Source organism: Coffea eugenioides, chromosome 11 (genome assembly GCF_003713205.1).
Source record: "Coffea eugenioides isolate CCC68of chromosome 11, Ceug_1.0, whole genome shotgun sequence".
NCBI classification, from domain to species: Eukaryota; Viridiplantae; Streptophyta; class Magnoliopsida; order Gentianales; family Rubiaceae; genus Coffea; species Coffea eugenioides.
The window spans coordinates 6593226-6609665 of record NC_040045.1 but is presented as its reverse complement, the minus strand read 5'-3'; the positions used below and the strand labels follow the sequence as shown (position 1 = coordinate 6609665).

At 41.1% G+C, this 16440-nt stretch overlaps 1 protein-coding gene across 1 annotated transcript; it reads left to right on the top strand.

The window, feature by feature from the left end:
- The first annotated feature begins 12557 nt into the window (after positions 1–12557).
- Positions 12558–15185, top strand: LOC113751888. The gene has a single exon (XM_027296036.1). The coding sequence runs from the start codon at positions 12558–12560 to the stop codon at positions 15183–15185; it is 2628 nt and encodes an 875-aa protein (XP_027151837.1).
- Positions 15186–16440: the final 1255 nt, after the last annotated feature.

The following is a 16440-nucleotide window of genomic DNA, read 5'->3' as shown; positions in this document are numbered from 1 at the left end:
CCATTTTTCTTTCTCCATCTAATATTAGTGCTGCTGCCTAAGAGTGAAAAGTTTTGAGATTGCAAAAGGGTGTCAATTATTGACGTCTTTGATGGCTGAGGTTTCTGGTAAATTTAAAAGAGTTTCTTGTGCCCTGGAGGCACAAGAGTTTCTGGTAGAGGAGCTGAGCCAGCAGCTGAGGAATGATGATTTTCTTGCTGCTACCAAAGGTTCGCATGAGGAGGATGGTCATCCAGTGCACTGCACACAGCTTTTTACTGCTTGTCGCGTGTTGTCTGGACAACGAGGCTTAACGGAGATGGATCCAGAGGAGGAGGTTACGAGCTCTGTTCTGCAATCTCTGATTGATAGCCTTAAAATGGAGTGGGGATTTGTGACGATGTTTTGGTGGTCAAGTCACTTTTGGACTAAAACAGGAAAGGATGTGCAGAGTACCGGATTTCTCATATCTAAGATGGAAGCTGCAGAGGATGAGATAAATCACAATCTAAACTTTGCCCGTGAAAAGAGATATGCTTTAAGAAGACCTTCCAAATTGGCTCACTTTATGCGTGAGTCTCTTAAAAACATTGAGCAGCTAAGGCCAGAAGCTGAAGCAGCTCTTCATTGTTTCCAGCCTAGTGAATCCATTCATCTGAAGAATTCCTGGCCCTTTTATAATCATTATCCCTTGAAATGTTTTATTGGTTCTGTAGAAGAGAATCTGGAATTGATCTCCACAAGAGTTGAATCTGATCCTGTTCTAGCAGAAAAATTTCATGCCTTCAGAAAACAGGTGACATTCCTCAGATTTTTCCTTTCTCAAGTGACAAGTAGTTATTATATTCCACGTGATAGAAACTGGCAAATTAAAGATTTCCTGCACCATGTAGCATCTGTTACTGTTCAGACAGCATATTATTCTTGTATTTACTGGTTCGGGCAAATGAATTCAAAAGTGGTAGTAAGTGCAATTGTTGGGATTTTGGATCTGCAACAACAGATTGACCCTAGTGATTCAAAGTTTCTCGAGTTGAATCTCAAATTCCTGAAAGACCTCAAATTGATGACAGCATTTAGAGAAGCTGATTACAAAACCATGTTCTTTCTAGATCATCTTTTTGGTTTGAAACAGGGCACTAATCATCGTCATATAGGGTTGATGACCCTGGTAAGCTATGTCCTCTATCATCAAGAGGAATCGAGTGAGAAGGATGAATGTCGCATGGCAGATATTATGGCAGTGCTTAGAGAGGCCTTACCTCTCCGAGATGTCCTATTTATTAGTCTTTCATCTTGTGAGGTGCATAAGGCCAAGCTTTGGTATCTCGAGCAGAAGATTTTACTTCTCAAGGTAGAGATCTTCCTTGAGCATCAAGTAGGTATCGGCACAATGTTTTCACCAGACACTGCAGACCAAATTAATGCCCTCAGTAAGGGACTGGAAATGCTTAGAACATCATCATCCAGAGATATACCGCAGACGGAGTTAAACAATGCGAACCAGGCCTTGATTGTGATGGAGGAAGTGGTTGGCGAGATAGAGTCTCTCTATCAATCGTTTCAAGCTGAGAAAATGACAGGGTCGAAGATAAGGAATTTACTGTCAATGATGCTTCTAAGAAATCTTCTCTCCAAGGCAGGGAGATATTTGCAGGACTTACTGACTTGTCAAACATCACCCGGTCGAGGATGTGAAACCGAATCTATCACACTTTGAAGAGGTTGCTAGTGGGATTATTTCTCTCTATCACACTTTTCTAACCAAGAAATTGTCAAAGGAGATGATCCAGATATCAATCAGTTCATTTTCAGATTTGCTAGATAAGGTAACTCAACCAAAAGTTGATCAATGGTTGGTGTCCCTGACAGTGGAACATCCTCAGGCCTCCCAGGAAGAACCCGCGCTGGATCCAAGGGTGCCTAGTAGGGATGGCAACGGGGCGGGGTTGGGGCGGGGGACCCCGCCCCGTCCCCCGCCTCCCCCTCCCCCCGCCCTGCCCCCGCCCTGCTCCGCATCCCCCGCGGGGTTAATAAAATTTTACTATAGTTAAATTTTAATAAATAATCAAGTACTAAAATATCAACACATTATCAAGTTATTATTGATAATAATAACTTTAAATAATCAAGTAATTTTACAATTGAAACTCATAAAAACAATCAAACAAAAGTTATTTGAATACAATCCAACATGATGAAATAAATACAACTAAAATAGTCAAGTTTTCACTTTTGGTACAAATACAGTCACTAATTCATTATTGTGTTTGTGGTTTTTTTGAGAAAAAAGTGTTATTCTATTAAGTGTAATTAGAAATTTAGTATAAATGTATTAGTAAATTTAGTATAACTAATTAATAAATTCTATTTATAGACATGTGTAATTATTCGTATAATTGATAATATCAATTATATTACATACACTAATATACATTATATAATACATCTAACTAATAATATCATTATCATAAGTTTATAACTAATTAAATTACATATTATATATAATTATATATATATACTTTTTTTTCCGAGTGGCGGGGCGGGGGATGGGGCGGGGGTATGCTCCCCCGCCCCCCGCCCCCCGCCCCCCGCCCCATTTCTAAACCGGGGGGGGGGAATTCCCCCCTGCCCCCGCCCCAACCCCCGCCCTGAGTAGGCCTGTCAACGGGTCGAGTCTAGACCCGGATCCGGACCGGATCCGTGAAATTATTGCGGGTATGGGTAGGGATTTAATTCCGTTTCCCGGATCAGGATCCGGATCCGTTTTGTCAAACAAAAAAACGGGTCGGATACGGAATATAGTATTCCGACCGGTATTAGGCCCGGATCCGGATATAAATGAATTAATAATTTAAAAAATATATATTTATCAATATAATTTGATTAGGGTGATGTATTTGAATAAAGTCAATTTGATTTCTTTTCTTATTTGGTTTTTCCTTTGCATTAGTTAGAAATTAGTTTACAAATATATTTTTTTCTCATTTTTATTAGAAATTATAAATTTTGCTAAATCTGTTCGGGTAGACCCGACCCGGATCCGAGACCCGCCGGATCCGGATCCGGAACATAGAATAAAAGACCCGTCGGATAAACGGGTCGGATCCGGGACCTGTATAGTAATTCGGGTCCGGGTCCGGAATAATGAATTCCGGCCCGGACCCAGCCCGTTGACAGCCCTAGCCCTGAGAGCCCCCCGCGGGGCGAGCACCCGGGGGCACCCGCCCCCATTGTCATCCCTAGTGCCTAGGGCTGGATCCAGCGGCAGATCACAATGGCAAATTTTGGCTCTTATGACAATGATCCGGCCCCAGAGCCTGAACCGTGAGCCTTGGATCCAGCCCCGGAGCACGTAGCACGTGCCAATGGAGATTTTAATAGTTAATTTCCTTGTTATTCTTTTCTTTTTCTATTTGGTAGTTTTAGTAGTTTCCCTATTCCTTATATGTTTTCAGTAGTTATGTGCTTATAAATAGGCTCAGTTAGGGTTACTGTAATATTCATTCATCTTTGGTATATTTTATCACATACAAATCCTTTTGGATTAGTTCGTGTAACTTGTTCATGCACTTCCAAGAGGATCTTCATAGCAAGATACTGTTCCCATTGTTGGCATACTGTTCCCATTGGCAAAACAACTCTTGCCAAAAAAGAAATACATGATCCTAAAGTTACATATCACTTTCACATTCATGCATGGTCTCTGAAAAAATATAAAAAATATGGAAATGTTGCTTGAGATTTTGAGCAACATTAGTGTACTTGTAGAAATATAACCCACAGGATAACAACAAATAAATTTCACTCAATGAATTAATTAGGCAGCGAAGGATAAGGAATAAAAAAGGGATAAATAAATAGCACAGTTTATGATGAAGCGAGGCAACGAAGCAGAAGTAGAACTATGAAAAGCTTCAGGAGGCAAAACCAATATTTCTTTATAAGTCTCTCGGCTCCTTTACATGCCACACACAAGCAGACTAGTACTACACACACACACACACATATATATATATATGGGCACCAAGTCTCCATATTGCTCAGGGATTTTGTCCGCACCATCTAATGAATCAAAGACCACATTGGAATTGGACATCAAGCATCCTAGTTAGACTGGAACTCAACTAGCTAGACGTAGACCCGAACTATACTAATTCCAACCAACTCCAATTAAGAAACTAACATATAACAATCTTGATTTAATTCCTACATTGCCTCCCTTAAATCAAGATCTTCAAATTTCACCATGTCGAGCATCTTCTTCAATTTCATGAACATCTCCAACTTGAGCAGCTTTGTCAAAATATTAGCTACTTGATCTTCACTTCTGCAATAGTCAATGACAATTTCTTGCTCTTGAATCAACTCACGAATAAAATGATACTTGATGTCAATATGTTTGTTGCGCCCATGAAAAACTGGATTTTTTGTCAACTCAATAGCAGACATGCTATTACAAAATATTTTGGTAGGACCATCTTGCTTATGTTGTAAGAATCCAAGTATTCTCCGCAACCAAAGTGCTTGAGTAGTACTACTCGTAGCCGCCATGTACTCTGCTTCTGCTGTGAACAAAGCAACCACTTGTTGTTTCTTTGAAGACCAAGAGAATACACCAGATCCCAAATAAAATACATAACCAGAAGTGCTCCTCCTTCGTATTGTATCACCAGCCCAATTCACTGTCTGTATATCCAACAAGGTTGCTACCCTGTGAAGATGAATAAAATATACTGTTAGATTGCGTACCTTGAACGTATCTCAAAATTCTCTTAGCAGCTTGCAAGTGAGACTGGCGTGGAGATTCCATGAATCTACTAATCAAACCAATTCCATAAGTGATGTCAGGCCTCGTAGAAGTAAAATACCTAAGAGTCCCCACCAACCTCCTAAAATAAGTAGCATCAATAAAATCACCAGTACCATCTTTGGTTAATTTCAATTTTTCTTGAACCGGGGTCATCATTGGTTTAGCCACATTCATCTTAAACTTGTTCAAAATATCACTTGCATATTTCTTTTGGGAAATGAAAATTCCACCAGCCAATTGACGAACCTCAATACCAAGAAAATAAGATATTAATCCCAAATCTGTCATCTCAAATTGACTAATCATGGCCTCCCTGAATTCAGAAATTAGTTTGGGACTGTTGCCTGTAAATATTAAGTCATCCTGATAGCATCATAGTACGTGACCACGTCTACAATGGCTCGAGTGATCAAAGGGGTGAGGATCGCGTGCAAGCTCCAAGTGGATCCATTACTAGAGCTCGAGCAAAGAGACTTCGTGAGCAACTCAGTGTACTTATTCAGGCCATACACAAGTCCTTTGAAGGATTCATACACTCAAGTGAAGGTGATCGCAGTCCGGTATTGAGCATTGAAGCTACACCGGAGTATTAAGGTCTTACCAAATCCTAGTTAGCGAGATTCGCATTATAGTCATTTAATTCCACATTAGTTGATTAGATTGAATAATTGGCTCGGTGCATGTTGCACATAGAAATGCCAAGGGTAAGATTGCTTTTTAGTCATCATTATTTGTTAAGGTGAGCTGCCTTGGAAGGAAAGCCCACATGAGGCCCAACTCATCGAGGCCCATATTAGCACACCTTAGTTCCTTTTCCTTACTAGTTTAGGGTTTACTTGTAGCCTATATAAGGCACCTCATTACTCCCACAAAGGGAGACACTTTTATGATAAAAATATTGAGAGAGTTTTCTCCATAGCTTTCGAGCAAACCTTGAACAACTTAGAGTTATACTTTAGTGTTCTTGTTCGGCTTATCAATTCAAGAATCGCACTTGGATTGTGGCGCCTTCTACACTTTGTCGCGCCCCACTTTTTGATGGTGTGTTGTGTGTAGTGTGGTGTGAGATGTGAGTGTGTAGTGTGTGTGTGAACGTGTGCAAAATGAAAATAAAGGCCATGGGACTTGATAATGCGACGGTTTGGCCATATAAAGTTCAAAAAGGGTTTTTTGTATCAAAAATGGAGTCGCCACTTGGTATAGGGTTAGGGTGTACCAAGTCACCCAAAAATGATTTTTGTTTTTGAATAAAAAAAGAAGTAAATAAACCCTTTTAGAGAACTTTTGGGTCTACGCAACCAAAAGAGGGATCGGGGGTCACATTTGACGAAGGGGAAGGCAAGGATAAAAATCCAAGGCACCCCTTCGACCTAGCCAAGGCTAGTTGCGTGACTTAAACCAATTTTCCCTAATTTTTCTACCCAAGGTATGTATCGCGTGTTGGATATGTCTATATGAATGCAAAAAAACCTAGACCTAGGGGGACATGGGGGAAATTTCTCTTCAAAGGTTGAGTGGTGCCAATCACATTAATTGTGAAGCCCAACAACGATCCTTTTGGAGAGGTCACACATAATTCTAAATGACGTAAAAATGAGTGCAATGAATGCATGCCATATGAAAATGTGAGTTTGTGTGAAGTGAAAAAAGTGATAAAAATAATAGGATGTAAGTGGAGGTGTGCAAATGTATTTACAAGGTAAGGTGAGTAAAGAATGATGATGTGAAAATAATATAAAGTGCATGTGTGCGAGTGATATGGTATAGAGTGTGAGTAGTTGAATGAAAACGTGTAAAAGTAGTGTGAAGTGAGAATGTAGAAAAAGAGAGAGAATATAAAGTAAATGTATGTGATCGTGAATGAAAAATGCATGAATCCTATAGGAATGCATCAAGATGGGAACGGGGAGTCCTAACTTTGTGACTTAATTTTCCCTTTGATAGAGGGAATACAAGTGTGCTAAGGCTTGGAAAAAGCCACACTCGTCTATATCCCATATTTAAGGGGACTCTCAAACAAAATGGACCCTATAACTAGCATGAGATGCAAGAGGCCTAAAATGGAGGGAAAAGGGGTTCGAGGGGCATGCAAAATGATAAAACTAAAAAGAATGCATGACATGTAATGAACATGCAAACATGTACTAACGAGGAGAAATCCCTAAGGGTCTAGCGTTGGGCTAGCCCATTCTATGAATTCCGACTAGCGTTGGACTAGCGGAAACGTACATTCATCCATCACATTCATTCAGGCTATGGAAAGCGAGTAGACATGCCAAACACTTATAAACACATAGCACATAACATTTAGCATGCTCGACTAGATGCAAAAGCCTAATAAAGTAAATTAACACATAGCCACAAAAGCAAGCAATCAAACTAATGGACCTATTACATTTGCTAGCTAGGCAAACGTCTTCAATAGGTCTTCATCACGTGCTTTCCAAGCCCTATCTATTACAAGCCAAGAGGTGTACACATACCCCATAAAGAATAACTAAAATAAAAAGCAAAAGGAAATGAAGTAAATGAAAGGAATTAAAGAAAAACAAGGGAAGCAAGTAGACATGCAATTTTCACGTAGCACGTTGGATCACATAGGAGAGACAAAAAAAATAAAAGAAGTTATACCTCCCTTGAGTTGGAGCTCTAATGGGGTGAAGTCACTTATTTATCCTCCAAAATAAAAGAAATGGTCAAGGTACCAATTTATTTGTAAAAATTAAAGAAAACATGCGAACACGGGCTCACATGATCATAAAGCTCTTAAATTCATGCATGAAGTGCAATTTAAACAAAGCATAGTAGTTAATTGAAGCAAACAAGCAATGAAGTTGTAAAATTAAAAACTACCAAGGACCAAATTGAGGAGATTATTCAATTGGTTGGGTCATAGTGAAACAAAAGGAGACTCGGGGGGTCAAAGTGTAATATTTCAGAAAGCTTTCATGCATGCATACGTAAAGGGCTTCAAAATCTGCAACTAAAAAGAATGAAATCTGCTGACTTTTGCTTCCAAGCTTGCGGCAATTTTCCAGCCGCAATTCTATCCAATTCATCATGCAAAACAGATTTATCCAACACCAAGATCCTGCCTATCCAGCATCCACTAATCATGCAACTTCATTACATGACTGAATCAGGAAAGGGAGATGATCATCAAGGGTGAAAGTAAACAGCAAAACAGCAATAGAAGGAAAGAGAGGAAGTGCCGCAAGTTTCTGCAATTTTTCCCAGCCGAGACTTTTTTACTTCATCATGCAAACCAGATTTTTGATGTAAATACACAGCTTGGACTAGATATTTTCCAACCCAACATCAACTAAGCAACAAGCTACTTAGCTTTAAACTCCAAACAAGCAAGAACAATAAAGGAGCTAATGCATTACAGAAATTCTGGACAGACATTCATGCAGAGTGACAGCAATCTGAAATCCATTTTCCAGCTCAAGCATTTCAGATGTTTAAACATTCAAACTCAACACCCAACCTTCCATTTCCTCCCTTCAAAACACAATTAAGCATGCGGCTGAAGTACAAACTCAGAGAGCAGCCACGGAAAGATCAGTAAGAGGAAAAAATGCAACAAAGTTCTCGGCAGTTTTCTCATGCTAAGCTTCACTACTTTGCCTTGACAGATTCACAAAGACAGAAAAACATCTTTTATTGCTTCTACTAGGTTCCTGAATGTTGGGTTCAATTTTCTGGTGAATTTTTGAATGCAATCCGAACATAACCAACGGCTCAAATAAACAAAAAATCTGGACTGAAGTAACTAGATTACCAAGCATTTAAGCACAAAAATTGGACGAAAAAGACCATGCAAGCATCGAAGAACAACATTCTGCAATTTTGAAGCAGAAAATTCATGTCAAGCTTCGAACCAAAGTCAGCAGACCCATCACTCAAAACCTTTAACAAACTGAACATTTTGATTAACACAACCCAGTTGCAAACACCAAACAATTAAAAATCAAACGAGGTACCCAGCGAGCAACACAGAAACAACAACCAGATTTCTGGATTTATCTTTAACAAGCTCCGCATGAGTCATCTAAATCAAGAAGCTAATCATATCACAGACCCAATCAAACATCACATAACCCTAAATCCAAATCTACAAATTATCCTAACCAAAGCAAGACCATGCAACCCCAGGTTTCGAACAAGAGGATCGGCAAGTTGAACTAGCATGGAGGAACCGGGAATGAATGGAAACAGAGAAAGTAAACAGCAATAACACACAAGAAATTCAAAGCGACGACTCAACAATGAACAAAACTGGAAGGGACCAAGACACCAATCTAGGAGAGTACCTGCCCAAGCTTTTTGAATCACAATCCGGACAGGAAATGTCGTGAACGAGCTGCTGCAATCGTCCCGTTGCGGCTTCGAACTCGTACCCTTGTCGTGAGGAAAAAAATTGCAGCTTTTCTTTTCTCTTTTTCAGATCTCTTTCTTTCTTCTCCACGGCAGCCTCTCTTTCTCTTTTGATTTGGCCTGAAGCTCTCTTCACCTTGCTTCTTCCGCAGCCTTTTCACTCAGCCCGTCAACCCAAAACTCTCCTTTCTCTCACGTTTTCTTTTTCCAGATTTCTGCAGCCGTCCCCCTCTGTTTTGCTCTCCCTCTCTTGCAGGTTTTCAGCCGTCCCTTTTTCTCACGAAGCTCTCAAACTCTCAGCCGTCCACTCTCAGTCTTCCTGCCCTCCTCTCACGGAAGCTCTCTTTTCGGCTACCCTAGCTATCTCTCCTCTTAGCCCGTCCACTCTCTCACTCTTTTGCCCTTTGTCCAAATTTCAGTCGCCGCTCTCTAAAACCTCTCTTTCTCTCTTGCTTTTCCCTCCCTCAAAGCTCCAACCTTTTGCACAGCCCTCTGTTCTCTCTCTTTCTCTCTCTGACCTCAGCCCAGATTTTCTCTCTTGCTCTCGGTTTTTCCTTCCGTCAGCTCTCTCCTCCTAAAACCCTGCGGCTGCTGCTTTCCCTTGCTATTTATATGGGAATCCAAGTTCCTAAACCCTCACCCCAATGGTGAGGATGAAAGGCCTGCTTTGCCTTAAAATCCAGCCTTCCAAAAAGCATCTGTGGCCGTCCTTTGCAAACTGCAAAAAAATGCAGCTTGCATGCCGCGGCTATTTTTGCTCTCTTTTTTTTTTTTTAAATTAATTAAAACAAAATTGATAATAAAAACTAAGTAATAAAAAAACAAAAATTTTACATCAAAATAAACAAACTAAAACAACAAAATTGCCATTTTCAATCTTTTTCTTTCATTTTTCATTTTTTCCTTTTTTTTTCACTTTCAAGAAAGCATTGAATTTAAATTACAAATGACTAAATCATATTTTTTTTGAATGCGTTTTCTTTTCCTCTTTCCCTTTTTCCAAGAAATTCTATGATAAAACTTAAAAATAAAAATAAAACTAGAAACTAAAACTAAAAAACGAATACGACAAATAAAAAAACTAAAAATGAAATTACACCAAAAATTTGGTGTCTACACACTTGCCTGAGGTTCACTAATTCGTTTGATTACGGGTTGAGATAGTATCAACAAGTTCGTAGTCACGGGGATTAGAGGGGTCGTCGGGTTTCCGCTGCCACCGTTTCTTGCATCCGACGTCAAATCCAACAAGCGATCTTGGGTCGCGAATCTCCTCACCAACGAGATTCGTATCAGCTGGCATCAGAGCTAGCTTGTTGGTAACATCGTTTATCCCTCTTTTGTGTCTTAATTCATGTCTGTCTCGTTAGTCAAAAAAACTCTTTGGCACGTTGCATTCTGTCCGCGAGTTTCTGGCCGCAAGTTTCCTTTGTTTTCGAGTCTAGTCATCATTGTTTGTTTCTGTCTTGTTGTCGTCTTCAATTTCTGGAAATTTTGGAAGTCAAGTGTGTTGTGTTTGGTTTGGTGGTATGTGATTCCAGCAATCGTTAAAAAAAAAAAAGAAAAAAGGGAGAAACAAGACCAAACCGCTAGCGTTCCTAGTGTCGCTCTCGTATTGCTGTGTCCATTGAATCTGGTGCAATCTGTCCCGTTATTGCCAAATCCTCTTGAGTCTTGTGTGACAACATCTGGTCGTGTCTTGTTGTTGTTATGTCCACCGCTTGGGACCAGCCAATCAAAGTATCAAACGGTGCTTATAGTCATAGGAATTTCTGTGCTTATTCCTTCTGTCTTGCCGCACTTGGTGCTGTTTTCCTTGCACAGACCAATCTAACGAATTGTCTCCTTATTGTTAGTGCAAGTCTATTGTTCAGTTTTGTTGTCTAATGCCTTCGTGATTAAGTGCCAAACCTGAGTCAAAAAAAAAAAACAAAAGGGGGGCAAGAAAAATTCTGGTCGGTGTTCCTTCCAAGTCGCGGAGTTGCCGTTTTGGTAGTTCCCAATTTCTGCTCGTGTCTCCTTGTCGAATTGTGGTTGGTTCTAAAGCTATTCTTGGTCCGTGTATTAGTTATTTATTTTCTAGGAGAATATTGGTACCTTGTTCTTGAATTTCGTAAGCAAAACTTCACGGTTTCTTGGAGCTCTTGAAGAGGTTCTTGATCCTCTGAAATCTAGAAATTTGCAGCGATATTCTTGAAGCTATTTGCTGGAAATTTTTTGCGTTTGGTTTACAACTCTTGATTGCTAAAGGTTGATCTATACTTGGTGCTCAACCTTGACCCGTTTGGGAACCAAACCTAGCCTATCTGTTTACCGAAAAAAAAAAACCATCAAACAAGCCGCACCTAAACTCGGACAGACCTGAGAAATTCTGGGAGCCTTAGCCGTGTTCGTCTGAAGTTACTGTTGTGTAAAAAAAAAAAAAAGAGAACACAACAGCCAAAGGGAAGTTTATATCTTAGTATGGTGCAATTCTAGAGCACTTGGGAAGAGGAACATGGTCGGCTGAACATCTAGAAAAGAAAAAGAAAAAAAAAAGGAGGGAATAGCCGCTAGACTTCCAAACCTGATTGGTTCCTAAAACCGAAGGGGCTTCCAACTTCATTTTGTCTCCCAATTCATAGCCACCGCTTGTCCATGCTTTTCACCAGTCTTGGTACCCTTCTCAAGCATTTAGGAAAGGACCCAGTCGGTTGAACATCAAAAACAAAAACAAAACAAAAGAGAAGAAGGGAGGCAGCCGCAAAGCTTCCTAACCCCATTGGTTTCTAAAACCAAAGGCGGCCGACAAGACCAAGTAGGCTCCCAACATTCACTTGTTCCCAATTGTTGTAGCCGTGCATGCCCCTAGAGTTATCCTAGGTGATAGCAGCACCTCTACAAATCCAGCCAGCACCTTGAGTTGGTTAAGGCAGGGGTAAACATTCCAAGAAAAATCCAGCAAAACAAAGGGACTATCCTCCTTGTCGGTTAGAGTTTTTTTTTAGTGTCGTTCTTAATTTTTTTTAGCTTTTGTGTCAATTCCTTTTCCAGTTTTTATTCTTGAATATTTTCTATCATTCCATTCTTAGTGTCCTAATTTTGTTTTCCAAGAAAATCTCTACTCTTACGAACTTCAAATTCTAGCGTGAACTTGATTTTTTTAAGCTAAATTTGAGCACTTGAGGAGCTTTACTTTCTTCAAGGTTTTGCAAGGGGCTGTGAGAGAATATTTTGGTGAGCTTATTAGAGTGATTTGAGTGACCATATACGAGTGTGAGAGTATACACTTAGGGAGTGAAGTGACAAAAAAAAAAAAAGAAAAGAAGCAAAAGAAAACATTACTTTTTTTTCCCCTATTTCCTTTTTCTTTGCTATTAACCCTTGCAGGTATACTTGAGACTCCATGTCTAGTGGAAACGAAGGAGTATCCCATCCCATGAACTTTGAACAGATGATGGAGCAAATGGAGAGGCGTTTCCAACGCATGCTAGAACCCATTCAAGATGAGTTGCTGCAACTCCGAGCGTCTGGAACACCAAAAACCTCTAAGTCCATGCGAAGGCGAAGGGACGTGGAGGAGTCGTCCGATGGTTCCAATAATGATGATGATGATGAGGAACCTCGAATTCGACCAAGGCAAAGGAACCAGACTGGACCTACCGATGTATTCAAGGGAATCAAGATGCAAATCCCTGAGTTCAAAGGACGGTCCGATCCCGAGGCCTTTCTCGAATGGTTATCCAAGATCGAAATGGTCTTTTCTTGCCAGAACTACACCGAGGTGCAAAAGGTGCAATTGGCCACCATGGAATTCACTGAGTACGCTGTGGTTTGGTGGGACCAAATCAAGAAGTCTAGAAGGAGAAATGGGCTACCTGAGCTCATTCCATGGCCCGAGCTTCGAGCCATGATGCGCACCCGCTTTGTACCTGGACATTACACTAGGGATTTGTACCACCGGTTACAAACCTTAGTCCAGGGCAACCGGAGTGTGGATGAGTACCACAAGGAGATGGAGATCCTGATACTTAGAGCGGATGTACAGGAGGATCCTGAAGCCACCATGGCGAGATTCTTGAGCGGGTTACGACCCGATATTGCTGAACGAGTGGAACTTCAACATTATATGGAGTTGCATGAGCTTGTAGACAAGGCTATTAAGGTCGAGCAAAGGCTCAAGAGGAGGGGTACCACTCGATCGAATTTCGGCAATACCACCTACTCTACCAACCGCCCATTCCAACCAAGGAATGATTCTCGGCCTTCACCAAATGCTCCTACACCAAAGCCGAGATTCGAGGGAGGTAAGGTGGGCAACCCTAGTATTAGTAAGCCGCCCTCTTCTACTCCAAAATTTGAGGAGCCTAGGGTACAAACTAGAGCTCGTGATACTCGATGCTTCAAATGCCAAGGTAGAGGCCATATTGCTAGTCAATGTCCCAATCAAAGGACTATGATTATGATGCAAAATGGTGAGATCGTGAGTGAGGACGAAGCCGAGTACGAAGGCATACTACCTCTTGACGGAGGTAGTGATGGGGAATCACCAAATGAAGAGGAGTTTAGTGCACCCGAGGGTCATTTTGGGACTGCATTGGTTGCAAGGAGAGCATTAACTGCACGTGTTAAGGAGGACGAGCTTCAACGGGAGAACATCTTCTACACCAGGTGCTTCGTCAACCAAGCACTTTGTAGTGTGATTATTGATAGTGGGAGCTGCACAAATGTAGCTAGTTCACTCATGGTGGACAACTTGAAGTTGCCTACAAGGGATCACCCGCGACCCTACAAACTCCAATGGCTCAACAACTCTGGGGAGGTTCGAGTAACCAAGCAGGTTCTTATATCCTTCCAAATCCATAAATATTCTGATGAAGTATTATGTGATGTAGTTCCTATGCAGGCTAGTCACATTATACTAGGTAGGCCTTGGCAGTTTGACAGACAGGTGACTTTTGATGGTGTGACTAATAAGTATAGTTTCTTGTACAACAGTAAGAAAGTCACACTAGCTCCCCTTTCCCCCAAACAAGTGCATGAGGACCAATTGAAATTGCAACAAGAGTTTGAGAAGTATAGTGCAAAAAGGAAAGAAAATGAGAGAGCCGAGGCAAAAAAGGAGAGGAAAAAGGCTATAGATAGCTCGGCAAGTGAGGTAAAAATCGAGGGAAAACAAATGCTCCTGATAAAAGCCAAGAAAGTGAGGAAGTTAATGAGAGATGAGCAGCCACTTCTTATGCTTGTTAGCAAGGAAGTAGCTCTGAATGTGCATGAACTTGATACTGATATACCTCTCGAGGTTAAGTCTCTTTTACAGGAGTACGCTGATGTCTTCCCCGAGGACGTGCCAAGTGGATTGCCACCACTTAGGGGCATTGAACATCAAATTGACTTCATCCCTGGAGCTTCATTGCCAAATCGCCCAGCTTACAAGAGCAACCCGGAGGAGACTAAGGAGTTGCAAAGGCAAGTGGACGAGTTGCTTGGCAAAGGATGGGCACGTGAGAGTTTAAGCCCGTGTGCTGTTCCAGTCATTCTGGTGCCCAAGAAAGATGGTACGTGGAGAATGTGCACCGATTGTAGAGCCGTAAATGCCATCACGGTAAAGTATCGCCACCCTATACCTCGCTTAGATGACATGCTTGATGAGTTACATGGGGCTGTGTTCTTTACCAAAATTGATCTCAAAAGTGGGTACCATCAAATTAGGATTAAGGAGGGGGATGAATGGAAAACTGCCTTCAAGACTAAGTATGGATTGTATGAGTGGTTAGTAATGCCTCTTGGGCTAACTAATGCACCTAGTACCTTCATGAGGTTAATGAATCATGTTCTGCGTCCATTCTTAGGAAAATTTGTGGTAGTTTACTTTGATGATATCTTAATTTATAGCAAGTCTTATGATGAGCATCTAGAGCATATTAGGGCTGTTATGGATGTACTTCGAAGAGAGAAGCTCTATGCCAATCTCAAGAAGTGCAATTTTTGCACTAACGAGCTTGTGTTCCTAGGGTTTGTTATAAATGCGTAGGGAATGAAGGTGGATGATCAAAAGGTACAAGCTATTCAAGAGTGGCCGACACCACGGTCCGTGGGTGATGTTCGAAGCATCCATGGACTTGCGGGTATCTATAGGAGATTCGTGAGGGACTTTAGCACCATTGCTGCACCCTTGATCGAGTTGATCAAAAAGAATGAGAACTTCCATTGGGGAGAATCTCAAGAACAGGCTTTCCATGCTTTAAAGCACCGACTCACACATGCACCTGTACTTGCTTTACCTGACTTTTCTAAGACATTTGAAATTGATTGTGATGCTTCAGGTATTGGAGTTGGAGTTGTGTTGAACCAAGGTGGAAGGCCTATTGCCTACTTTAGTGAGAAACTCAATGGGGCTGCACTGAACTACTCAACTTATGATAAAGAGTTTTACGCCCTCATTCGAACACTACAAGTGTGGCAGCACTATTTAAGACCTAAGGAGTTCGTGATACATACCGATCATGAGTCCCTTAAGTACCTTAATGCCCAGCACACCTTGAGCAAGAAGCATGCAAGGTGGATTGCATTCGTGGAGTCCTTTCCGTACGTGATTAAATACAAGGCTGGTAAGTCTAATGTGGTTGCGGATGCACTCTCCCGAAGGTACTCTCTACTCACCTCCTTAGATGCTAAGTTGCTAGGGTTTGAACTGATTAAAGAGTTCTATACCCAAGATAGTGACTTCGGTGAGATTTACACTTCTTGCAAACACACTGGGCAAGGTAAGTTTTTCATTTCCGATGGTTACTTGTTTTGTGCCAATCGGCTTTGCATCCCACATGGATCACTCCGAGAACTCTTGGTAAGGGAATCCCACTCAGGTGGACTTATGGGACACTTTGGGGTTGATAAGACTCTTGCCATGCTGTAGGAACACTTCTATTGACCGCACATGAGGAGAGATGTTGCACGGATGGTGGATCGGTGCTTAGCTTGTAAGAAAGCTAAATCCAAGGTACACCCGTATGGCCTTTACACCCCGTTACCTATTTCTAGTGCACCATGGGTAGATATTTCTATGGATTTTATACTTGATTTGTCTAGATCCAAGTATGGCCATGACTCCATTTATATGGTAGTGGATAGGTTCTCTAAAATGGCACACTTCATCGCTTGTCATAAAACGGATGATGCATCTCATATTGCTAACTTATTCTTTAAAGAGATTGTGAGATTGCATGGCATTCCTAGGACCATTATATATGATAGAGATGTTAAATTTCTAAGCTACTTTTGGAAGACAC

Coding starts and splice junctions, on each gene's coding strand:
- LOC113751888 (XM_027296036.1), top strand. CDS start 12,558: ATGTCTAGTGGAAACGAAGGAGTATCCCATCCCATGAACTTTGAACAG.